The sequence below is a fragment of the Cydia strobilella genome, chromosome 6 (genome assembly GCF_947568885.1).
Source record: "Cydia strobilella chromosome 6, ilCydStro3.1, whole genome shotgun sequence".
Classification (NCBI taxonomy): domain Eukaryota; kingdom Metazoa; phylum Arthropoda; class Insecta; order Lepidoptera; family Tortricidae; genus Cydia; species Cydia strobilella.
In genome coordinates this window covers 2,053,106-2,079,259 of record NC_086046.1, presented here as the reverse complement: position 1 = coordinate 2,079,259, position 26,154 = coordinate 2,053,106, and the positions used below count along the sequence as shown (strand labels likewise).

The 26,154-nt window shown below is 37.3% G+C and overlaps 2 protein-coding genes across 2 annotated transcripts in view; both read right to left on the bottom strand.

The window, feature by feature from the left end:
* LOC134741945 (beta-1,3-glucosyltransferase) overlaps positions 1–18,467 on the bottom strand; it is a 48,961-nt gene extending 30,494 nt beyond the window's left edge. The window contains exons 1-2 of the mRNA XM_063674833.1: positions 18,329–18,467; positions 6,189–6,236 (exon numbers count right to left, since the gene is read on the bottom strand). Coding sequence (XP_063530903.1) covers positions 6,189–6,236; positions 18,329–18,338 — 58 coding nt within the window. The 5' untranslated portion in view covers positions 18,339–18,467. The remainder of the gene's footprint in view (positions 1–6,188; positions 6,237–18,328) is intronic.
* The window catches only part of LOC134741942 (brahma-associated protein of 60 kDa), a 389,674-nt gene that overhangs the window by 261,918 nt on the left and 101,602 nt on the right, over positions 1–26,154 (bottom strand). The gene's annotated exons all lie outside the window — the stretch shown is intronic.

The following is a 26,154-nucleotide window of genomic DNA, read 5'->3' as shown; positions in this document are numbered from 1 at the left end:
CGCTAACGTAAGACGTTGCGTTAAAGAAAATCTTTAAAACAGAAATCTGACTACCGGTCTACACAGTTTGTATAACTTGCATGATAGCAGTGCTGCGGACTTCTGAGACTTGACAATCTCGTCCTTCTTGTACTCGTATTACAACATTTGTAACACAGTTACAATATTCTGAACGTCAAATGTCTGAAATACATTATACGAAGTTTTTTTTATATTTTCCTATCCTCCCGATAAAATAAGGACAACTTTTCTTTATCAGTCTGCGTACGACACTTGTTATAAACTTCCGATCCTGTCCTCTTAATAAACTATACTGTATCAAAACTTCTAAGATCCCCGATCCTCACCATCCTCCCAATTGTCTTCCCTACGCCCGCGACTTGGTTAACCAACTTAACTGTGATCGCAACGTTTGTAATAGCTCAATGTATTTGGAGTTCATTTTTGCCTGGTTTGAAGAAAGCAGAGAAGTTTGCACACAAGCTAAATTATGCAAAGTCTTAAAAGTTTTAGGGTTCACTAGTTGAGAATTCTAATATCTGGCCGGTATTATGTCATGTTCTTCGGCAAAGGGGATCGTGACTAATATGTTATGTAGCCCCAGTTGTTAATGGTCTCGCGGAGAGAAATGACGGAACGATTTTGGAGACATTGGTTTGGATATTATAATGTCATGTTCTTAGCGAGCAAAGTTGGGGATCGTGTCTAAGTTATATAGCCCTGGCTGTGAATGTTGTCGCTGAGAGAAATGACGGAATGATTTTGGAGACGTTCGTTATATTATTTAGTGAGAAAATGTGGGGATCGTGTCTTTAAGTTATATAGCCCCGGCTGTGAATGTTGTCGCTGAGAGAAATGACGGAACGATTTTGGAGACATTGGTTTAGATATTATGTCATGTTTTTAGTGAGAAAAGATGGGAATCGTGTCTTTAAGTTATATAGCCCGCTGTGAATTGTTGTCGCTGAGAGAAATGACGGAACGATTTTGAAGACATTGATTTGGATATTATGTCATGTTTTTAGTGAGAAAAGATGGGGATCGTGTCTTTAAGTTATATAGCCCCGCTGTGAATGTCGTCGCTGAGAGAAATGACGGAACGATTTTGGAGATATTGGTTAGGTATCATGGAAAATTGCACACCAACAACTAAGATAATCAACTACTCTTGATTGATAAACGATTTTGACTTTTGTGAAATTGCTCTCTCATCATACGAAGAAACCGTAACGTTTAAAATGAGTCAATTTATTATGTATCATTATGTGAGTATTACGCGTGTATTATGTTAATGAGTCTCTACTCATTAACATACTGCATTACGATATACACGTTCATCATTAGTATTGTTTTTTGACGATTAGAAAGAGTACTAAATGGACAGTGACATCCATCGAAAGACTGCAAAAAAAAGAAAATAGCTCTAGTGCGTTAAAAACACGATGTTCATATAAAAAAAATTGATACCAAGGGGACAAAAGAAGGATGAAGGATTGTTCGTAAAAAGCGATGAAGCATGTGGAAATGAAATCAGTCAAATGAAAGATAAACACGTAACGAACACATAAAACAAAACATGAATATCGCAGAACCCTCTTCTCAACACACGTTGCGTACTTGTATCGTACCATCGTGCATGTTACCTGACAATAAACCTTCTTACAAAGAACATAAGGTTCACCTACGATCAGTGTTTCTGTAAGTAGCTGCTTCAGATGAGAGGATCTTTTACAAACTCCTTAAGTTTACTTAAAGTTTGCGTGGGACGTGGGAGAAACTGCAGGTGCGTTCACAATTACTTGTCTTTGTTGTATTTATATGATTAAATACACTTATTGGTAATGGAAATGGGTCTCTGTATGGTAATTTCTATACAGGGCGAAGTTTTTTCTCGTTTTGCGATTATTTAGACTGCTATAGTTTACGAAAAACACGTTATTATTCACAACGACGGGATTTAATCGCGTAAAATAATTTTCTCCACGACCACGGGGACAACGCCGTCCTCGAAACGTCGAAGGTAATTAAACTTAGGTAAAATTAAAAATCGTGAATTTAAATCAGTGAAAAACATGCTGCAGAGTCGCCATACTAGTTGGGACAAAGTGATGGTAGCCAATTCTGTTACGAATTTCCCCACGTCCACGTTACAAAGTATGATAAAGAGTCAATCGAGAAGGTCAAATTATTCATATGAAATCTTTTCGCTGTAGATAAATACTAGTAATGCCTTTTATGCGCTGGATGCGGATGGCGCAAGACCGGTCATTGTGGCACTCCTTGGGGGAGGCCTATGTAGCAGTGGACGTCCTCTGGCGGATATGATGATGATGATGATGAATGCCTTAAATAATTTCACGGTTTAGACTCACTTGTTTTAGTCACACGCGCAGCGGGCGACGCGGCGCGCGGCAGTACGCAATACACGGTCGTCGTGAACGCTGCTCACACTATTAGTGCTTGAGAAAGGAGACTTAGGCTCTCCGAAACATGTCGCGCGAATGACTAAAACAAGTGAGTCTAAACCGTGAAATTATTTAATGTTAGTATGTCTCACAACAGTTTAAATTCGATGATGAATGCCTTTTATACAACGACCCAGCGCCAATTACTAGACCTAATATTTCTGTTAAATACTGTCCGACCAGTGTCGTGGTTTCGGTAGGTTTCATCCTAAAAATCATGTTACGGCCTAAAGTTCGGTTTCGGTCAAAAAACTGCTAAACCTTTCGGCCGCGCCGAAACTGTATTTTCGGTCGGACAATAATTGGGGCATTTTCTATGAAAAGGGACCTTATTGTCGATAGCGCTTACGCCGCACAGCGTCGCGCGGCATTTTATTTATATCGGAGCATCGTTTATAATGGCGTAAGCGCCATCGACAATAAGGTCCCTTTTTATAGAAAATACCACAATTAATGTATTAACTCTATTGAGACATTGACTGACTAGAATAAATTTGCAACTTCCAAACAGAATTACCAGCAAACTAACAGACAGAATAACATTATAACATTTATAACCCAATTTAATACACATTACAATTCAGCCCACGAAATTGAGACTGACGTATAATTAAGTAGGTACATAAATAATGAACAGAAAGACACAATTTTCTCTTATTAACACTATTATTTGTACTGTATTAATTTAATTTGTCTGGCCTGGAAGTTTAGGAGGAAAGGGGAGAACCGCTTCTCCACACAAACGTGGTCCCCATTTTCCTCCGTGATTATTAACGTGGTAATTAATTAAATATTAAAAGTATGTATTAACCAAAGAGGATATAATATTATAGAGCGGTACTGTCATAGTAAATTTTGTAACCACAGTAAATTCACTGCCATCTTTCGACACACTTTAAAACTAATAATGAAGATTTATGAAAATACGATAAAATTTATTTAAATATGGATAAATGATTTTTTTTATTTGCATTAATTATTTTTATTATTTTAACTCATATTCTTTCACTGATATGCGTTAAAATTGTTAAATAACAAACGAAACCGTCAACGCCCTCTATACGAGAGTAGGCCAAAGGTAGTAGCGACATCTGATCGAGAATCAAATTTTCGTGATTTTCGAGGCACGTTTTTTCCTTAGACTGTATCCATCTATTACGGAGTTATATCTATGTTTGGTATTATCCTTAGTAATATAGATAGGTATTACTAACATTGAAAATGAGTGCATCATTTCGCCGTTAAACGCAAGTTTGGCCAACCTAGTATAAGTTTAAAATGTACCATACTTTTTTGAAAAAAAACAAAAAAAAACATAGAAAATATTTTTATCAATTTGATGTATACAGGGTGGATTTTCCTATTGGGTCAGTGAGGGCAGCTACCAGATTCCGTGGTGCTACGCGAAAATGGTCTGAAAAACATAAAAACCATGGGCATAGCTGTAGTTGATATACATCTAATTGTGTCAAAATGTTTTCAATGATGTTAATATCCGTAGAGGAAAATATATGGGGCCTACGTTTGTATGGAAAGGCGGTCTCGGGGCGGTCGTCCACTTCGTGTCATAATCACGGGGTCTGCTTAACAATTAGAAATTTCTTTTTTTAGTCGTTTAGTTTGATTTTTTTTTTGTTAATTAGAGAGTTTAAATAATTTTTATTCCGAAACCTACTGAACACTAACGACCCGGCCACGACATGGCGCGGCGGCGGCGGCAGCGAGCGGCGGCCATAGGTTGGAGCGAGACACAGCGATGGGACATTTCGTTCCCACCTATGATTGCCGCCGCCGCCGCCGCCGGTCGCGCAAAGTCGTGGCCGGGCCGTAAGTGCCGTAACGGACGCGTCGTCGGACACTTCGGAAAATATTTCGGCGCGGCCGAAAGGGTGAACAGTTTTTTGGCCGAAACTTTAATTCATAAAGTAGTGTAGTGTATCATAAATACAAATCATAAATATTTCTTCATAAATTGATTAGATATATTCCCTAGTGGTACAGTCAAGGGCATAAATATATATACATTCTCAAAGTTTCAAAAATATGTGGTGTACGCTCTTACACCTTAGACAATAAAGTCGTGTTCACATATTTTTGAGCCATTTGTCTGTATCGATATTTTTTCCTTCGACTGTACAGTCGCCATCAGATATATCGGAGCGACCGAGGTGTTCACAAATATAAACAAAGCCTCTATTATAATCAAGTTATTAATGTCAATGTTCAGATATTTTTAGGCACCGTGGCAGCTCCGATATATCTGATGGCGACTGTACGTAGGATTTATACGTCACGGGTGACAACTCCGATTGAGTTTCCACTCGATTACTTCGTATCTTTGCTCCGTTGATCTCTTTGATCATACATTTATTGCTACAAGGCGGTTCTAATGGAAATCATGGATTTGATTAAGTTATGCGAAGCACTGAAGTGTAATATTGATTTTCTAGACGTATATTGAGAGATGTAAAACGAATAGGTACAAAACAAAAGTAAGGTAATATTTTTATTCCGTATTGCAATAAAATAAGTGTCGAAAAAGGTAGCAATAGTACATTTTTTAATACAGTTGCTCAAAGTGCTACTTTACGTAGCTGTTTAGCGTGCGGAAAGTTGGTTTTCGCGAACTAGTGCTTTTTACTTTTCCAATTTTTTTAAATTTATACTTGTTCCAATTCGTGACTACTTATTGATGAGTGTTAATATTAGTTTCCTTTAAACGTCGTAATCAACATTAAAACCTACTGTTAATGTAAGAATACGAAAAATATACATATTTTATAATTTAATTACTTACCTCATCACCATCATAACACGTTTATTTTTTAATATTGAATATTGAAAAACCGTTCTTAATAAGTTGTCTGAATGGAACGGAATAGCTGCCGAAACGCCTGTCAAAGAAGAGGCGTTTTTTCTTACTTTTACTACCTACTAAGAGGCGTTTTATGTTTCCAAAGTTTTTATTTCTTACTTGTTGTTTTTATAATTTTTTCGCAACTGTATTAAAAAACGTCGTTCGGTACACGTCCGGAAATGTCATGACATACTTTCCGCACTAGCATCGAAATGTACTATTACTAAAGATTAGGTATGGTGTTCATTTACAAATAAAGTGTTCGATTTGGGGTCCCTTTGTTTGACATAATTATTGAAAGTCATAATGTAATGATTGTCATATGGGGCATTTTCTATGAAAAGGGACCTTATTGTCGATGACACTTACGCCGCACAGCGTCGCGCGGCATTGTTATATCGGAACATCGTTTATAATGGCGTAAGCGCCATCGACAATAAGGGCCCTTTTTATAGAAAATACCACATATAATCATTAGTCATAATTCTGAAACCGTTAACTTTTCAGGATTTTCCTCAGGTTATCCTTATAGATAGGTTAGGTTAGGTTTGTTTTATGGCAATCCTGAAAAGTTACGCGTTTCTGAGAAAAACTAAATTATGACTAACGAAAATGTGGACAAACAATACATTATGACTTAAAACTATATGGGAAACAATAGAGACCCGTTTGATTTATATCCGAACGTAAGTGTACAGTATTTTTTTCTTACTCGTAACTAACTGTTTGTAAAGGATATCTTTATAATATTTTTTTACAAACCTAATACATATTTTTTTTTACTTTTTTTAAATGTAATTTCAAAGTAACATAATTCCTTTTTTGTATCTATTAAAATTATACTTAGTAAAAAAAAGTACACTTACCAAAACTCTGAACGCAGCTAACAAACGCAAATACTAGCACCAATAATACTGAAACAAAAGAAATCGCGTTAAAAACACACACTCATTTAACTTTTACTGATCAACACTCGTATTTAATCTATACTCGCGAAAAATAAACCGGACAAATGCGAGTCAGACTCGCCCGCCGAGGGTTCCGTACAAATTGAATTTTTAGTATTCGTTTCGTTGTTATAGCGGCGTGTCTAGCTATCACGGTTCATGAGATACAGCCTGGTGACAGACAGATGGACAGTGGAGTCTTAATAATAGGTACGGAACCCTAAAACAAAATAAAATTTTCAAATTTAGAACGCGGCTACCTCTCACGAACATTTCAGCGGGAAAACTTTGCGGAACGAGCGTGCACCTCCCTCGCAAGTCTATCGGGTACTGTCGAGTTTGTCGAGTTTCCCAAGTAGATTGACGAATGTGATTGGCTGAAAAGTTTTCATAGGCGGAGAGCCGACCGCAAATCATATCCAAGCGTTAATTCTCATATAGTGTTGCGACGATATGCACGAGATTAGATTACGTTAATTTAACTTAGATAGTATATCTATTTGAGACGGTTTCAGGCAAAAATAACTGTTATTGGTTGTAGATAAGAACTATTTTACGGAGTTGAATGAGCAGGTTACCTTCGATTGAACAAAAACCTATAGGTTACCTACATTATCCAAAAATATTGTTTTGATTAACCAATCAGTTTTATATAAGAAAACCGGACAAGTGCGAGTCGGACTCACTCACCGAGGGTTCCGTACTTTTTTAATATTTGTTGTTATAGCGGCAACAGAAATACATCATCTGTGAAATTTTCAACTGTCTAGCTATCACGGTTCATGAGATACAGCCTGGTGACAGACAGACGGACAGACGGACAGAGGAGTTTCAGTAATAGGGTCCCGTTTTTACCCTTCGGGTACGGAACCCTAAAAAGTAGAATTTTGTTTAGCCCGATCTCTTAAACAACTCCCAATCATCGGTTATGACACTGCTCAAAGGTTTTAACTAAAAAAAAAAAACATAAAAGCTACACAATTTCACAAACAGCCAGAATTCCGAATAGATTTTTCTCAAGCCTATTTACATGAAAAAGTTGAAAAACACGTAGCTTTGAACGCCGAAAAGGTAGAAATATGACAAAGCGAACGTACAAATTGTCGAAGTAGACTTTGATCGGGATTGTTCGATTTCGGGAACGGTGGCTTTGAAAATTATTTGCGAGGTAAATCTAGTACAGTCGGGTGCAGAAGCATAGAATAAGTAATAGTATTGTCATACAGAACGGCCACGCACCGCCCCGCCCCGATTCGAATTACCTCGCCCCGCGACACCAGATTGACGATCTTTTGCCGACCGCTCAGTACTGTTTTTAAGCAACTTACTCACACAATGGCGCATGCCGCGTGTACAGACGTGCCATTCACACATAGTAACGCAAGTGATTTTTGATGTATAGCGTGTCCGCCCTGTGCCAGAAGTAGCCAGTTTTCAATGTTCAAAATGATCTGAAGAGAGCTGTTAGAATTCACTACTTACGTTTAGTGGCAAACATCTGAATTTTTACTAAACACTAATTAAGAGGATAGCGAACGAGCGTTTCTCCATACAAAAGTAGTTCCCATTTTTCCCCCGTTAGGAGCAAAAAAAATTCTATACAAATGTTTAAAACTCCTAACTCATATAACAATTAAAACACCGAAAATAAGTCAAACAAAGCTGTGGTTAATATACATAATTTTTTTTTATAATGTTTGTTTTGTATTTGTATGTAGAAGCTGTCACGAGACTTCGTCCCCTTTTGTCTTACTTAACCCATTCAGCGGTAATCACGACACGGTGTCGTTTTGTCTCTACGAAGCATTTCCGCTACATACCGGGAAATCCATGTTATCGGCTACGATGTAGCGCTACGACCGTAGCACAGCGGTGAGTGTAAGCAGACCTACAGTCTGCATGATTTTCCAAGTCTACATTCCGCTGGCAGTTCAAAGTAACCCAGTGATAATTAGTATACATTGTTCCCTCGCGCTAAAAGCACCGACCTTTACAAAGGCCTAATTTACTGCAACGAAAATCAATCACCAGGATTGGCGCTATTCAAAACTCTTGTTCTATTCAGAAGGCCCTCTCCCCTGGTAATCCTGGTATGTTATTCTGAATGCTTAGCGAGTTGCGCGGTCTGTACCCCTAGCCGAGGGCGGACACGCTATACATCAAAAATCACTTGCGTTTCTATGTGTGAACGGCACGTCTGTACACGCGTCATGCGTCATAGTGTGAGTAAGTTGTGGTTTTTCTTATAAAGATACAAGCAATTTTCGTCCTTATGGTAAGCGACAATGTGGTACCTTTTGATTGAAAACGTCACATATGATCATATTTTTCTAAGAGATGTTGATATTTCGTAGACTAGGAAAAAAAAAATACCGCGCTGATTCTGACGAGCTGGCTTCTTTTTCCTCTCCACCGTTTTGAATCTCTCTGTCGCATCCCGACTTTTAGTCAGCTGTGATAGATTGTGTGTCCGATATAAGGGTGTGTCCCAAAGGGTAAAAACGGGACCGTATTACTAAGACTCCACCATCCGTCTGTCAGTCTGTTTGTCACTAGGCTGTATCTCATGAACCGCGATAGCTAAACAGTTGAAATTTTCACAGATGATTTATTTCTGTTGCCGCTATAACAACAAATACTAAAAACAGAATAAGATAAATATTTAAGTGGGGCTCCCATACAACAAATGTTTTTTTTGCCGTTCTTTGCGTAATGGTACGGAACCCTTCGTGCGCGAGTCAGACTCGCACTTGGCCGGTTTTTATTTATATATATATATATATATATATACGTTAGTTAACTAGTCACGTTAGTTAGTTAACTACTATATATATATATATATAGTAGTTAACTAACTAACGTGACTGTTTTGCCGTTTTTTGCGTACCTAATGGTACGGAACCCTTCGTGCGCGAGTCAGACTCGGACTTGGCCGGTTTTTTTTACTCTTTACTGTACGAAAGAAAAACCAAGGCCTCCAATGCCCAAGGCTGAGATGGAACCAGCGTTTTCTGAAAATTACCTAGTGTGTGTGCCTTACCCGTTCGACTCACACCACGAAGGCGATTGTAATAACACCCCTGAAAGCATTTCGTGGGGTGCGTTCAAAAATACGGTTTCAGCGCTTTGATGAGATTAAATCCGAATATTTCTATGGTCGTCGGGTATTTTGTTTCATGGCATGAAAGCCCTTTTCAGATTTATACAAATCTATAGGAAAATTGGAACAATCTCGATTTTTTTTTATCCAATAGTCAATATGTCATAGAGAAAAAATATATAAATGAAACTTTTGAAATGTGAGAAATATAAAGGTGTAATTGTGTGCGAGCGTGGCGCAATAAAAATAAAACAAAGCGACATAATTATAATTAAGGAAGCTTTTGTATTTTTTTTAGTAAGAACCATTCGTGGTTAGTCTAAGGGCCTACCGCGAACACCGAAGTTCGCAATATGCGGGCATGACGAGTATCTTTCTCTTTTACTTCTACTAAGGAGTAATTAGAGTGATAGAGAGATACCCGCAATTTGCGACACTTCGGTATTTGCGATAGGCTTACAAACGAAGTGAGATAGCAATGTTTTCATCAAATAATATGTTTAAGAGTCGGTTGCACCAACTGTTTGTCATCGTTAAAGAGTTCGCTACATTTTATTGTATGGAAAGTTTCATAATAAACCGCCGCGGCGCGCCGGGTGACAATGATCGGTCTGTCAAGTGCGGATGGTGCAACTATCACTAAATATAGTAGATTGACCAAGGGATGAAGGGCACTCATTTCTGCCGAGGTTGTTTGGCGCTTGAACGCAGTGAGAACGCCAATAGTCCGAGGCTGAAATGATGCCTTTCACCCGAGTTAAACAATCTACTTTTCATTTCGAATACGAGGAAAGTAAAATACATATTTTTTTTAAACATGACTTACGTATATTTTCTTATAGCATTTCTTGAGGGTACTTTCAATTAACAATTTAGGCAAAAGTATCGTTATTTATGGAATGGGGAGTTAAATATAAAAAAGGAAATTGTATAACAAATCCATTTAAACCAACATTTCAATTGCTTATCGAAAAAAATTAAAAAAAATCGTACTTGGAACGTAAAATGCTCGAGTGTAGAAACGTATCATTTTCTGCACACCTTTTAGAACAACAATGGCCTTCTTTCTGAGAAATGAAAAATATTTTTCTATCTCACTACGCTTTTCAAATCCAAACGTCCGTCCTCTTAACACTGAATGGGTAAAGCCCCCTTCTTTCTAGGTGAGAGCATTTCGTCACATTTGAAAAAGTAATATTCCGAAGTACGTACAAAAGTCAGCTCAAAAATGAAATACTTTTACGATCGCAGGCGGAGAATATCTTTTGAAAGAGTTTTTATACCGCTGCCTCATACACACGGTTTTATAGTAACAGTTTTCTTTGCTGTTTCCTTGGTTTATAGTTTAGCATTATGAAGATTAAATGCAAAATAAAACCAAGGTGAGAAAAGTTTTGTGGTCCACTAGACTAGAGATGGCCTTTTAAACTTTACAAATCCGATCTTGATAATATATATGTAATATAATTTATGTAATGTGTATATTACATAGATATTATCAAGATAATAAATTAATAAATGTACTTATATATTGGTGCAGGTGAGATGCTTTTTTAATTAGTGTCAAATCAATCCATACTATATCCATATTAATCCATATTAATATTATAAATGCGAAAGTGTGTCTGTCTGTATGTCTTTCTGTCTGTCTGTTACCTCTTCACGCATATACCGCTGAACGGATTTAGTTTAGGCATGGAGGAAGGACATATGAGTTTTTATGTCGGAAGTCATCCCTAAAGAGGGTGAAAAGGGGGGGTGGAAATGCGAAAATTAATTAATTGCCTGTTAATTGGTGTAAACAATTAGGCTTATTATGCTCAAAACTATTTATTCTAACAGCTGGAACTAATTCCACGCAGACGAAGCTGAAGTCGCGGGGAAAAGCTAGTATCAAATAAATCAGATTTTTAAATTAAAACAAGCCTTCGGCCACAATTTAAAATGTAAAGCGAGGTTTAGACTAGCAAGAACTTCCATGCAATTTACGTTACATTGCTGACTACTGAGGTAAACTGCATTCAAAATGTTTATCAGATACCGCAATGTAATGAAAATTGCATGCAAGTTCTTGCTAGTCTAAACCTCACTTAATAAAAAACTTTAGTTTTTTAAATAATTTTAGGTCATTCTTTTAATGATTTTCACATGTTTTACATTAATATTCGAAAATATAACTGCACTGCCGCGTTTTCTATGACCAGCATCACCGCCGGTTTTAATTTCCTCTCATCGGCGAAGCCATCAACACGATTGAAAAACTGTACCTATACTCTGATTTGTAATTAAATTCCAAAAAACTAACCTCACTCAGATCCTTTTTCTTTCGTAATAATGGAAAATATGTAAAGAAGTAAACTCAAATTTCCCTTTTGCATACTCTAGCATTTAAAATAAATATAGATGTATCCTTCTAGCTTTGTTTAGTTTCTAATCACTCTGTCTTAAAACATACGGAAAAGAGGAAAAGTGAGGTTTGATTATTGGAATTTAATTATAAATCAGAGTTTAAAGCAGCATTGTATTTAAAATAGTTCATCGAATAGGGTATTTGACTGTAAATAAACTATTTTACACCATGCATGAAATAAAGCACCAAAAGATTAATAGTGAAACGTAGACAGCAGTTATTTTTATACACAATTTATATTTTGAAATCCGTATAAAACTCATGAAATAAAACTATGAAAACGGATTATATCGCGTATCATCATCATCTTCCTCGCGTTGTCCCGGCATTTTGCCACGGCTCATGGGAGCTTGGGGTCCGCTTGGCAACTAATCCCAAGAATTGGCGTAGGCACTAGTTTTTTACGAAAGCGACTGCCATCTGACCTTCCAACCCAGAGGGGAAACTAGGCCTTGTTGGGATTAGTCCGGTTTCCTCACGATGTTTTCCTTCACCGAAAAGCGACTGGTAAATATCAAATGATATTTCGGATTATATCGCGTATATTGAATTTATAATACATCCCGACGTTTCGAATCCTTTACAGCGTTCGTGGTCAACGGGTAAAGGGTTCGCGAACGCTATAAAGGGTTCGAAACGTCGGGATGTATTATAAATTCAATATACGCGATATAATGGAGGCTAATTTGTGAGGAATGCAAAAACCTTTGTGAGGCAATGGATGACCGTCCGTCCTCAGTTAGTTATTAATATTTCTTTGTATATTGTTTTATTTTGTGTATATACCTCGTTTCTTTGAATTTGTGTAAAAAAAAAAAAATTGTCATACCTAGTCCCAGATTGTATACTGTACCTTGTTTGTATGTATTACTTTCTGTCCTAAATTTCGCAGTGCATTAGTACCTACTGTAGTGCTGTGTATTTTTTTTAAATTAATAAATAAATAATCCGTTTTCATAGTTTTATTTCATGAGTAACTATCGCGGTAACCGAAGACAATATCCAGTATAAAACTATTAAAGAGTAGATAATTGTGACGTCACATGCTTCGAAAAAAGAAACTGATTTGACTAGTAGTCAAATACCCTATACACATTACAGTATTAGGGACTGAGTTTCCCCCTTAAACCAGATAAGCCCAGATAAACTGTTTCTACCTACCTACTTAAATATATCTACCACTACCTCTCTGGTATGTTTGTGAAAACAGAAACCCTATTCCAGCCAATTCCATAAAAAACCGAGACAAGTTAATTTCGCAGTGCCAATAAAGTGGAGTAAGGACGCTGTCCCACCAGCGGCGATTAGCGAGTAGCGATGAGCGCATTACTTCTTAAGAGTCCCCGTCAAGCTCGGTTCTCCATGCAAACGTACTGTCCGCGCGGGAATTCTGTGCACGGCAGAGGAATGTTAGGAATGTTGGGCGTCATAACCGAGTGGTGTCATTTTGTACGTACGGGCGCGGCGCACACCCTCCCACTTCCTCGACCTCCGAATGCACGGAATTGGCGCGCGGACAGTAGTTACGCTCTCATTTTATAACGACTAGGTAGATTGCTTTGAAACTTAGTACTTACAATAGGATAATGTATATCTAGGTTTGAAATTAGTTTATGTAGCTTCAGATACCGTAGTAAAAAAAATACAACGAATTGCTATAAGAACTAATTACAGACATAGATATACCTCACGTCATTGTATGTATATGCAAAGTTTTATTACAATCCAACACGTAGTTTTAAAATGAGAACGGAACTCCGTTTGTATGAAAAAGTGAAATTCGGCCGATCTTGCCGGAGACTTAACTTGACTTAAGAGAGTGTTTTTTCTGATCTTATTATATAATCCGGTAGTGTGTTACTGTCAATGTTCTGATGTAATGTTTGCAAAATTAGGCAAAATTACCTACGAAATTTAGACATTAAAATATTGTGAATTTCGGTAACTTTTCAGTTATGTATGGGATTTTGGATTTTTCTGAAACTTGTACAGTTCTGAACTGCCAGGATGAAAATATATACTTATATGTCTTTAATTCGCAAGAGATCTACACCCGAACCTACATTAATTGCGCAAGAAAATAGTCTATCCCAGCGGTCGGCAACCTTTTAGCAGCCAAGGGCCACAGTAGTTAAAGAAGTTGAAGCGGACTATCAGACATTGTCGTTTGTCAATATTACATAGAAAATAGCCAGGGAGACTCGCGGGCCGCAAGTGAGAGGTTCGTGTGCCGCCTGTTGCTGACCGGCTGGTATAGACCAGCGGTCCGTAGGAATCTAGGGATAGCCCTACGCACTTTCTCGCTTCCAGTCGGACAGCTGCCTTAGCAACCGGAGGACCAGACCGCTACGTGCATATTGCAGTGATTGGCTAGTAAACTTTCCATTAACGGTATTAAGTAACGTTATATTTACTTTACTGTCCTGTCCTGACCAATGATCTCAATAAAGAGCACTTCAGGCGGTTCCCTGAGCCAAAAGGCGAAAAATCCCCTTATATGATCATGTTTTTCTAAGCGGCGTTGTTATTCGTAGACGTGGAAAAAATATATGTATTTCTTGACTATATTATCCTTAATAACATAGCTTCCGATACACGAATTATGACACTTCGCTCGATACAATTAATTCTTAAAGTAACCTCTAACTCAGACTTTTAATCAAACTTTACTGGGTTATTTATAATGTGATACTATAAACAAAAAAAGAAGAAAAAACAATTTTAACTTAAATAGTAATTTCATAGCTTTCGAATTTCGATATTGTAAGGTAACGTTTTTAAAATAAATAAAAATCGACAAAGTTTTTAACAACTTCTATGGAGCCTAGTTCACAATAGTAGATTGTTAAGCAAGGGATGAAAGGCACTCATATCTACCGAGGTATTTTGGCGCTCGAACGCAGTACGCTGCGTAACCGCGAGACCTATTTATTTAATAATGTCTTGGAAAAGACGTTTAAAATACGTGAAGACGGAGCCGACCGTTAAACATGTCTGGCGCAGTCATTTTAATGGTGTACGTGTTAGTGACTGGAACGGCTCCATTCCTTGATTAGATTTTAAATTTGGTTTATTTATAGTTAGATGATATACTTCATTATTCCTCAGTCTAAGGAAAGTTATAAAATATTGACGTACAGTCAGCGAAGTAGCTAAGCGGGCGAGATGTTCAAAATAATCTTATCAGTAACTCTATTCTTAAGAGAACCCGAGTTTGCATAGATCATTTTGAACGCATGCCGCATTCGTCAACGGAATGTAGGAAAAATGACAATCAGCTTAAAGCTCCACACACACAAACACAACAAATTACGACAAACTTAAATAAGCTTTTAACATATATATATATATATTTATACCACGTCGGTGGCAATCAAGCATACGGCCCGCCTGATGGTAAGCAGTTACCGTAGCCTATGGACGCCTGCAACACCGGAGATATTACACGCGCGTTGCCGACCCTAACACTCCTCTCCCTCGTTAAGCTCTGGCAACCTTACTCACCGGCAGGAACACAACACTATGAGTAGGGTCTAGTGTAAATGCGTTACAAAACTGACATTTTTTGGGGCCATATTTATTTTTCTTTATTCTTCTGAGTAGAAATAACCCAAAAGTTGGATTTTCGAAAAAAAGTAAATAGTACACTTAAGTGAAAATGCCCATAGGTGGCCCATAGTAATCATGCATGTCTGTGAATGTCTCTTGTGGTTAAATAGTAAGTAAGATATATCATAAATATTAAACAATAACAGCCTAGTTTGCTTGTTTATTATTATTATTTAAGCTTTGTTTCTCGCACATCTATTATAAAATTGACTTTTTTTTTTGTTATGTTTTTATGATGTGTGATCCCTTGAGGGTAAAAGCCTCCTCCATCTTTTTCCATTTCTCTTTGTCTGTAGCATTGTTCTCCCAAGTATTTCCTGCAATTGCTATGATGTCATCGACCCATCTTTTTCTTTGTTTTCCTGAGTTACGTTTGCCCAGTGGGCCTTTCCATTTGGTTGTTTGTATGGTCCATCTCTTGTCCTTGTATCTAGCCAAATGTCCAGCCCATCTCCATTTTTGTCTTAAACTAAACTGTAGTGCGTCTGTCAGTTTTGTTCTCATCCGGATATCTATGTTTTTTACTTTGTTTATTCTTCTTAGTTTCAATAGGCTTCTTTCCATTGCATGTTGGCATGATAAAATTTTTTCTTTAACTTTCTCGGTGAAGACCCATGTCTGGCATCCGTAGGTTAAACTGGGGAGAATGCAGGAATCCATAACTATTTTCTTTATTTTTAAACTATAGTTTCCTTTTAGGATTTCTTTATGTGACCAGTATTTTCTCCAAGCTATGTTTATCCTTCTTTCCACCTCGTTTATGTTGCTATTGGGGTCAAAGGAAATCATTTTACCTAGGTATACATAGTTATCCACGTATTCTATTTGTTTTCCTTCTACAGTTATACTTTTTTTGTGACTGTTCGTCATAACTTTGGTTTTAGACGCGTTCATGTGTAGGCCCACTTTTTGGCTCTCTGAATTTAGCCTCTTTAACATTGTCTCCAGACCTTTGGCAGTGTCACTGAATAAAACTATATCATCCGCAAACCTCAAATGTGTTAGTTTTTTATTTGATATCCATATGCCTTCCTTTTCCCATTGAAGTTTTTGAAAGATTTCTTCCAACACCGCTATAAAAAGTTTTGGAGAGAGGGGGTCTCCTTGTCTCACACCTTTTCCGACTTTGAATTTCTCTCCTAGCCTTTTCAGTCTCACCCTGCTGACGCTGTTGGAGTAGATGTTCTTTATGATGTTGATGTATTTTTCATTAATTTTGTACTTATTTAATGTGTTCCATATTGATGCGTGTATTAAGCTGTCAAATGCTTTTGAGTAGTCCACAAATGCCACATACAGTGGTCTTCGGAATTCTTTGAATTTTTCTACAACTTGTTCGATGGCATGTATGTGGTCGATTGTTGAGTATTGTGGCCGGAAGCCGGCTTGTTCGATCGGCTGGTTTTTGTCAATTTCTGGTGCTATTCTGCTTAGTAATATTGAAGAGAAGAGCTTGTAGATTGAGGAAAGTAGGCTGATTGGCCTGTAATTGCTGATGTCCAGCGGGTCTCCTTTTTTGTAAAGCAATATGATGTTGGATTGGCACCATTGTGTCGGAACTAATTCCTCTACCAATACTCTGTTGAAAATGTTGACAAGGTGTTCGGCTAATATAGGCGCACCGATTTTTAAGGCATCATTTGTGATTTGGTCCGGGCCTGGGCACTTTTCAGGTTTTAATCTTTTGATATGCACCATTACTTCCTTTGAGTCTATTGGGTTTACTGTTGATGTTCGTGCCATTACTTGTAGAGCAGGGTTATTTTGTTCATATTGTATTGTATCTGTAGGCTGTTTATATAGGTCGGAGTAGAAAGCTGTTGCATGTTTTATTATATAATTTCTATCTCTTGATTCACCTTTTTTATCATTTAAACCCTGTATCCAGTTCTTATGTGTTGAGAGGTCTTTATATGCTCTCTTGGTGCTACGGAATTTTGTCATATTTTTTTCGACTACTGTTTTTCTGTAGACCTCGTAATCGTCTCTGAGTGCTCTACTTGTTTTTTTGAATAGTTCTCCAAGTTCATTCTTCATTTCTCTTGACTTATTTTTTGTAGCTAGCAGCTCTGTCCGCCTCTCAATTAACTTGAATGTTTGTTCGCTGATAATTTTATAATTATTACTTTTATCAGGCATTTTGGCTATGTTCATGCTTTTTATTATTATTTCTTCTAATGTGTTGCTGATGATTTGAACATTTTCCCTGTTTTCAGTTGTTTCACTCAGAGTTTTTATGTTTCTTTTTAAATTTTAAGTTTGCTTGTTAGTTTACCTATTTGTGGATGTTAGTGGTAGACCCTCCGGATTCTTACTATTTAACAAAACATGAATAATGTTCTCTGTAAGTTGTGGAACATTAGTGTTGTTTCCAAACATAAAGTCCCACTTTGTCGCTTGCCATAAGGATGCTTTGACAGGTTATTAAAAAAACGATACAAGCAAATATCGTCCTTATGGCACAGACGGTAAGCGACAAAGTGGGAGGTATGTTATTTATAAATTATAATTGATGCAGATAAAAAGGTGTCAATCTAAAGGTTTGTAGAAGGGTCATTCTAAGTTAAGAGGTAATTGCTTATTGTATAAGAAAGGTGACACAACATAAAAGTTAATTTTTTTATCTAATTATACAATATTTTTATTGAAACAACTCTGTTATGTATATTTGCAAGGTGACAAGTATTTTTTTAAATTTGTCATCATTTTAGAAGAGACCAGGGGACTCAGGGGAGAGACCGTACTTATTTTATGTAATACGGTTAAGAACAGTATGGATATCGTTAATACTTCTAAACTTAGAAAGGCCCAGAACTGTAAATAGTTAAAATCCAGTGGAAAGCAATAAAAAAACTTTTCTACAAACTACAAACTTAACAAAATATGACTTAGTAAGTGTAAATACAATTCAGAATAAGTAGATTAACTAGGAATTCTTACCAGTCTTCATTGTATATTTAATCAGCCTTTGAACAATTATAAAACACCTTGGTATTAACTTGCACACTAAAAGCAAACAAAAACAAAAACTTTATTTAATTTGTTTTGAAATAAATTCTGTAACAAATTAACAATCACAGTTGACAGCGTTGACAGATTTGACAGTGACATTTTTTTTATTTGAGCATTTATAGCCTGGATGCGAGTCCTTTAAGCCATTGACAGTGACACATATGAGACGTTTTTAGTTTTTACACAAGAAAAATAATTCAGTGTTTGGGGATGGTTTGGGGTATGTTTGGGGATGGCGAAATACCGAAATTTATAAGAGTGAAAGAGATAAAATCCTATGCTGCCCTATATGAAAAGACTATAAGTTTGCGAGTGTGGAGTCACGTCAACGTCGCGACATGTTCTCTACGCGAAGTCGCGCCGCGATTCGCGCACATAGTCTGGAGGAACCTTTTGATGAAGGACTTAGCGTAGCACACCGTCGCACCGCATCAAGGTCATTGTGCGACGCATCAATAAGTAAGAGCGAGAAAGCGATATCTCTTTCTCGCTCTTACTTATGCGTGCGTCGCACAATGACCTTGGTGCGGTGCGATGGTGTGTTATGCCATTACGTTATCATTTGGTTATAGGGTCCTCCACACTCATGGGCGAATCACGGCGCGAAGCCGCGAACGCGAGTGTAGAGCCTAGTTAGCTAATCAGCGAACGAGGCTACACACTCGCGTTCGCGGCATTGCGCCGCGATTCGCGCATGAGTGTGGAGGGCCCTTATGAACTTATGAGTATCACTTATAGTTGGTCAAACCAATTTGTCAGTCAGTAACAACCAGGAAAATTATACTCATCCCTTTCTTTTGGGCGCTAGTACTAGTGTAAGACAAAGATAGTATGATTCTCTCTGTCTATGTTTGAAATGAGACGTCCTTTGACAAACTTTTTGATGAAGTGATACAAAACGTACAAAACACTGTCAACCTCAACCTCAGAATAATGACTAAAGCAAAGAAGCCGGGCAAAAATAAAAGCTTGGTAAAAGATATCGTATTCACAACACGTTATTACTTTTTGTCTATGAGTGAGTGAGACAACAATCCGCAAGTTCTTTCGTTTTTTTCAGTATTGTCATAAGATAAACTGAGGGAAATGTCAAATGGTCCTATGTGGTTCTATAATATAATCCAGCCAAATAAAATATATGTTCGTTATTTCACAGGTAGGTGTCAACTGTAACAACTTGACATAGTCGTATTATTTCAGTTGAAATATTTCGGGATGTTTCAGCGGTCATCTTGGTTTATTTTAATTATATTTTTGCTATTCCTGAAAGATTGTTGGAAAACGTGCTGAGTTTTTATTTGTAATGGTTTGAAGTTCCCTTTGTGATAATGTCTTGTGTGATCGAGGGCTGTAAATCGCATACAGGAAGAAAAGAAAATACGCACGAACCGATAACCTTTAATCGGTGAGTTTTGTTCAATTTTGAGGAAATTTATTTATAGGACCTGACCCTAAACATAGAAATCGATATGTTGTTTATGTAATTATTACTTGCATTCAAGTCTATATAGATTTTTGCATATATTTTCGAACTTTTCTGCTAAGTATGAAAGGTTATATTTTTGGCATAGTGATGTATCGACCTCAGATCAATAACCTATCGACATTTACAGCTTTCTTATAGTTTGGCCCAGGACTGTCTCATTTTAATTGATGAGTACAGTCAAGGGCATAAATATATATACATTCCCAGTCTCAAAAATATGTGTACGCTCAGACAATAAAATCGTGTTCACATATTTTTAAGCCATTTGTCTGGATCGATATTTTTGCCTTCGACTGTACCTATAGTTTTCTTTGTTCTTACTTACTGACAGATTGTGTTTGCCAGACTATAGTTTAATACTAAAAACCGGTCAAGTGCGGGTCGGACGCGCGCACCAAGGGGACCGTACTTTTTAGTATTTGTTGTTATAGCGGCAACAGAAATACATCATCTGTGAAAATTTCAACTGTCTGTTCATGAGATACAGCCTGGTGACAGACAGACGGACAGCGAAGTATTAGTAATAGGGTCCCGTTTTTACCCTTTGGGTACGGAACCCTAATAAAAAAGGCATTAATGATCATTGATGAATGTTCCTTTTATTAATATTGTTGGTCACAAAACTCAACTTTTTATTTCAGATTTCCAAAGGACGAGGAATAGGGGATATTACTGCAATGTTCTGCCACCAGAGTGCAGCACTAGCTTTTTTAGTGCACCGTAGAGTAGCTTATTCATACTGTACCTTTAACAGGTTTTTGACAAGTTTTCAGGGGACCTACCGGAAAACTCGAATCCGAAATTTCGTTATCTAGCTGCCTCTTTATCGCTCGAATACGCAAGAGTGACAGAGATGTTAGATAACGAAAGTTCGATTTTCTTGTTTCGCGATAGACCCTCAGATTGTGATAGTGGCGCCACCTACGCCGAGTTTCGCGTATAATCGCGTATAATATAAAAAAAATATTACACGAACGTTTTTTTTTATTATTTCCTATTTGGTACAGTCAGCTGCAGAGAAAAGGTACCCCACGTCCATACTAATTTACAGAACTTTGTATGTCTTTTCTATGCCTTTTCTCTGCAGCTGACTGTACATGACTAGAAACTATACTTAGTCTTTTAGCATTAGAAAAAACGGTAAACCATTTCCTCGTGTCTTTTTATTGACAAGTTTTTTATAAATATAACAATATTTTACTTATGAAAGCAAAAGTATGTAAATGATCGTATATTATATTTGTTGTGACTTATTTTCAAAGTGTTTTTCGATAAAACGACACGTTAAGATCGCTCGCCTTCTTTCTAATGATAAAAAAATGAGAGGTATAGTTAGACAATTCTGAGTGGTAGACTGCAAATGAGATTAAAAGCTATATTAGGTACATGCATTAATCCTCATATCAGGCGGCTCTTTGATTCCAAGGATTGCATAATTTTTATACTTTTTAATGATTTTTAGAATATGAAAATTATAAAAAGTGTAAAAGTTATGCAATCCTTGTATTCCACGCATTTCATTTCAACGAGCCGCCTGCTACAGATTTCTTGAAATTGCCGCGTTTTTTCAGGTTCAACTTTCATTAGCCAGACTATTATCAATTTGCCAATTTCGTGATTATTATTTTACACGGCACATATATAAACTTATGCATAATTTATCGATATAAAAAGTCGACACAGTTACATCCCTAGCAAATTATCAAACTTATGACACCGTACGTAAATGAGAAATAACAAGCATATATGCATCTCTTTTCGGCACATTATCTAATTCGTAAGGAAGTAAAGTACGGGTCAGGGGGGGGACAGTCCCATAGAGAGCCATTTATTCGAAAAAATAGCGTCATCTTTATTACTTAACTCGGAACTGGTTTTTATATGTCCTATCCCCGCACCCATGTTGGCAACACTGTATCTGTTATTGACTTAAAAGTAAAACAATTTTGTTTCGTGCTCCTCTTTTTATATTTCAGCCATTTAAAATATTTTATTTCTATTACATTTGGGAAATGGCCACTAATAATGGATGCTGATAACTTGATAAGCAATAATATGTCAATGTAATAAAGGTGTCAACATAGTGTCAACTTTAAGCGTCAATTGGCGTAAATTTTTGAGTGGGCATTTTTTGCAAATTGAATGTGGGATAACACAATTGCTTATCAGCGTCCTTATGCTTGACTAAGTTTACAATGCCGCATTGTTGTGCATTTGGATGTTCGAAGAAAGGTAAATTATTTTGTCTAGACTTACTACTACTAGACATTTTCTGTTGTTGAAATGTTGATATACTGCGATTCGAGATGTTAAAATGGTCAAGCAGATGTTACACCATTTGAATTTATTTAAAAAAATAACTTATTTCAGGTGCGGTGCTGCACGTTTTTCCAAATCCAAACAAACACCCTGATCGATTTAAAGTTTGGGTTCAGCTTATTGGGGGCAAGTTGGGCACCCCATCAGATTATGAATTTTATAAAAAAAAGAGGATTTGCGATCTTCATTTTACCGAAGAACATAGGAATCGCTTTAAGCGATTAAATGCTATAGCAGTACCGACCCTATGTCTACTTGGTAAGTTTCTATTATGTATAACGTAAAAACACAATAATAACATTTTATAACCGCCACAGTATGCCTGACTGACTGTTTTCAAGCCTAAATCACTATACTGATTGTGCTAAAGTTGTACCAAAAAATAGCAGTTAAATTTAATAAATCTAATAATAATAAATAAATAATATAGGACATTATTAAGCGAGGTTTAGACTAGCAAGAACTTGCATGCAATTTACGTTACATTGCTGCCTACTAAGGTAAACTTCATTCAAAATGTTTATCAGATACCGCAATGTATTGAAAATTGCATGCAAGTTCTTGCTAGTCTAAACCTCACTTTACACAAATAATCCAAGTCCCGCAGTAAGCTCTATAAGGCTTGCGTTGTGGGCACTAGACGACGATATATATAATATATAAACTTTTATATAAATACTTAAATACATATAAAACACCCATGACTCAGCAACAAATGTCCGAGCTCATCACACGAAAGAATGCCGTTACCTACCGGTTTAGGACCCGGGACGGGACCATCGGCTTCATAGGCAGGGTCACTACCTACTAGGCCAGACAGGTCGTCAAAAGTGAATGCGAATGACATTAAAATTTGGAACTGAACTTATGCAACAATTTTGCATATTATATGCCTTGTGTAAAGTCAGCAATGCCATTGCAGGGGGGGGGGGTCACTTTTTTCTGCAGATGACTACCAGCGCGAGCTACGCGCTACGAGCATAGCCGACAACATGAGAATCCACCACAACATCCACCTTTCAAGATGTTGCTCCTGTAACTGACATTCAGCCCACCTTTCATTCTGCTGCTTCTGCGCCAGGTAATTCACGATCCTTCCGCCATAGGTATCCTTTTTTTAGGGTTCCGTACCCAAAGGGTATTACTAAGACTCCGCTGTCCGTCTGTCCGTCCGTCTGTCCGTCTGTCTGTCTGTCACCAGGCTGTATCTCATGAACCGTGATAGCTAGACAGTTGAAATTTTCACAGATGATGTATTTCTGTTGCCGCTATAACAACAAATACTAAAAACAGAATAATATAAATATTTAAATGGGGCTCCCATACAACAAACGTGATTTTTTTGCTGTTTTTTTTCCGTAATGGTATGGAACCCTTCGTGCGCGAGTCCGACTCGCACTTGGCCGGTTTTATTTACGTCAACTTAGAAGTTTGATTTTGTCCCAGCTTCAAGGGACTGTAGACCTGAGTTATAGTTATAGTATATAGTTTTGATTTCTACTCTATACCTCCACGACTTCTCGAGATAAAGGATCTTTAGCGACGTGACAGCGGACGTACAGAGTCGCACCCTAAAAGGCACAATATTTATCAAATTAGCCCCCAAATATGTGGGTAGTGACTGTTTATGTCATTGCGATTATCTATATAAATAAGTTTTTGCGAAAAAAATAGTTTGGTATGTACAACTTTTTATTGCTGACTGTAGGTAGGTACTTTTCTTTCCACGTGCCGTGCAAATATACTCTTCGAGACAATGCTAACAATCCGAAACACAATTAGTTTGCGTTGGTTTATCACAGAGTTCTCAAGACCAAGTCCTGTCTCCGTCATCAGATCAGCTCCACGTCATCATAATATTGGATTGTCATCCGATTTACATGTGTATGCAAAATTTCAGCTCAATCGGAAGTCGAGTAAAGTTCAAAGTGTTTTTATTTAATAGTAGTAGTGTTTGGTAGTAGTGTTTTTATGTAACATTCAGTTCATACCTACCTCCTAACAGTCAAGTTAAATAAAAGCTTGTAAAAAGTGCAAAACGAATGTATCTAATTATCAAAGCTGCTCAAAAATGTCATGAGAATCGATTGAGAAATGACAAACGGCGTACATACGAAAGCATATTTACCTACCTAAGCTGAAAAGGAGATGTTTCGCTTGCTTTCGCTCACTCAGTCATCACTTCACCAGTGTCTGGGCTTATTATTATAATTATTAATTATAGCAATATAGGTATATAGGTACTGTTAACGGTACTTTCGAATCGTAATTTCGGTTAGCTCGGGATTTGGTACCTGCGTCCCAAACCTACCTACGTACCTATATTTCCACCCGATAAATATACTTTTAATTTTTTTTAATACGTCGGTGGCAAAAAAGCATGCGGCCCGCCTGATTGTAAGCAGTCACCGTAGCCTATGGATGCCTGCAACTCCAGAGGTGTTACTGTTATAGTTATACGTGCACGTTGCCGACCCTAAAACTACGCACCCTCGTTGAACTCTAAATAAATGATATAAATATATTTAACATAAATTTTGTATGTAAACATATGTTTAATACGCTTTTTCAGGCACATCATGCGCCCAACATAAGTACTTCTCTTGGGATTCACAATCAACCTACCTTTCATTTCGCTACTTCTGCCCCAGGGTGGCCCCAGGTAAATAACAATCCTTGCACTCACATACTAACTGTGCGTCACGTAATTACGTACATGTGTGTGTGTGTGTGTTTTTTTATTTTATTTAATCGACAGATGTCCAACACCTAGCACTACCTAGCTCGCGCTATATGCTCAAATTTGATATAATAATACATAATGTATTAATACGAAATGATACAAATAGGTAAAGCATGGCTTGGCCCAACTTATTTTTAGGACTTTACTAAGACTCCTATGTCCGTCTGTTCGTCTGTCTGTCACCAGGCTATATCTCATGAACCGTGAGTGCTTAGACATTAGAAATTTTCACAAATGATATATTTCTGTTGCCGCTTTATCATCAAATACTAAAACCAGAATAAAATAAATATTTAAGTGGGGCTCCTATTCAACAAACGCGATTTTTTTGCCGTTTTTTTGCGTAATGGTACGGAACCCTTCGTGCGCGAGCCCGACTTGCACTTGGCCAGTTTTTTTATGTATGTTCGCCGATAACTCCGACACCCGTGATCCGATTTGACTGATTTGAGTAATTATTTTTTAGTTTGAAAGGAGGTCCTCAATATTTAGGATTACGTACCCAAAGGGTAAAAACGGGACCCTATTACTAAGACTCTGTCTGCTGTCTATCTGTCTGTCTATCTGTCTGTCTGTCTGTCCGTCTGTCTGTCACCAGGCTGTATCTCACGAACCGTGATAGCTAGACAGTTGAAATTTTCACAGCTGATGTATTTCTGTTGCCGCTATAATAACAAATACTCCGCCGTGATTCGCGCATGAGTGTGGAGGGCCCACTCGAAACAGAATAAAATAAATATTTAAGTGGGGCTCCCATACAACAAACGTGATTTTTTTGCGTAATGGTACGGAACTCTTCGTGCGCGAGCCCGACTCGCACTTGGCCGATTTTTAAAGGTACGTTACATGTATAGTGAGTTGGGTGTTTTCTTAAGCAACTCGAACATTTTCTCTCGAAAACCATCAATTTGATGAAGTGAATCTGATGATGATGATTTTTTGATAATAATGTTATTTTATAATATGCAGTATGTTCAGCGATTACTCCGACACCTTCCTGTGCACTGTGGTTCGATTTGAACAATTATTTTTTTTAATTTGAAAGACGTTACCTCCATAGTGGTCGCATAATATATTTTTTGGATCTGATGATAGTAATGTTGGAATACATATATGTTATCCATGAGGAATTGAGGGAACTCCTTGATTTTTAGGGTTCCGTACCAAAAGGGTAAAAAGGGGACCCTATTACTAAGACTCCGCTGT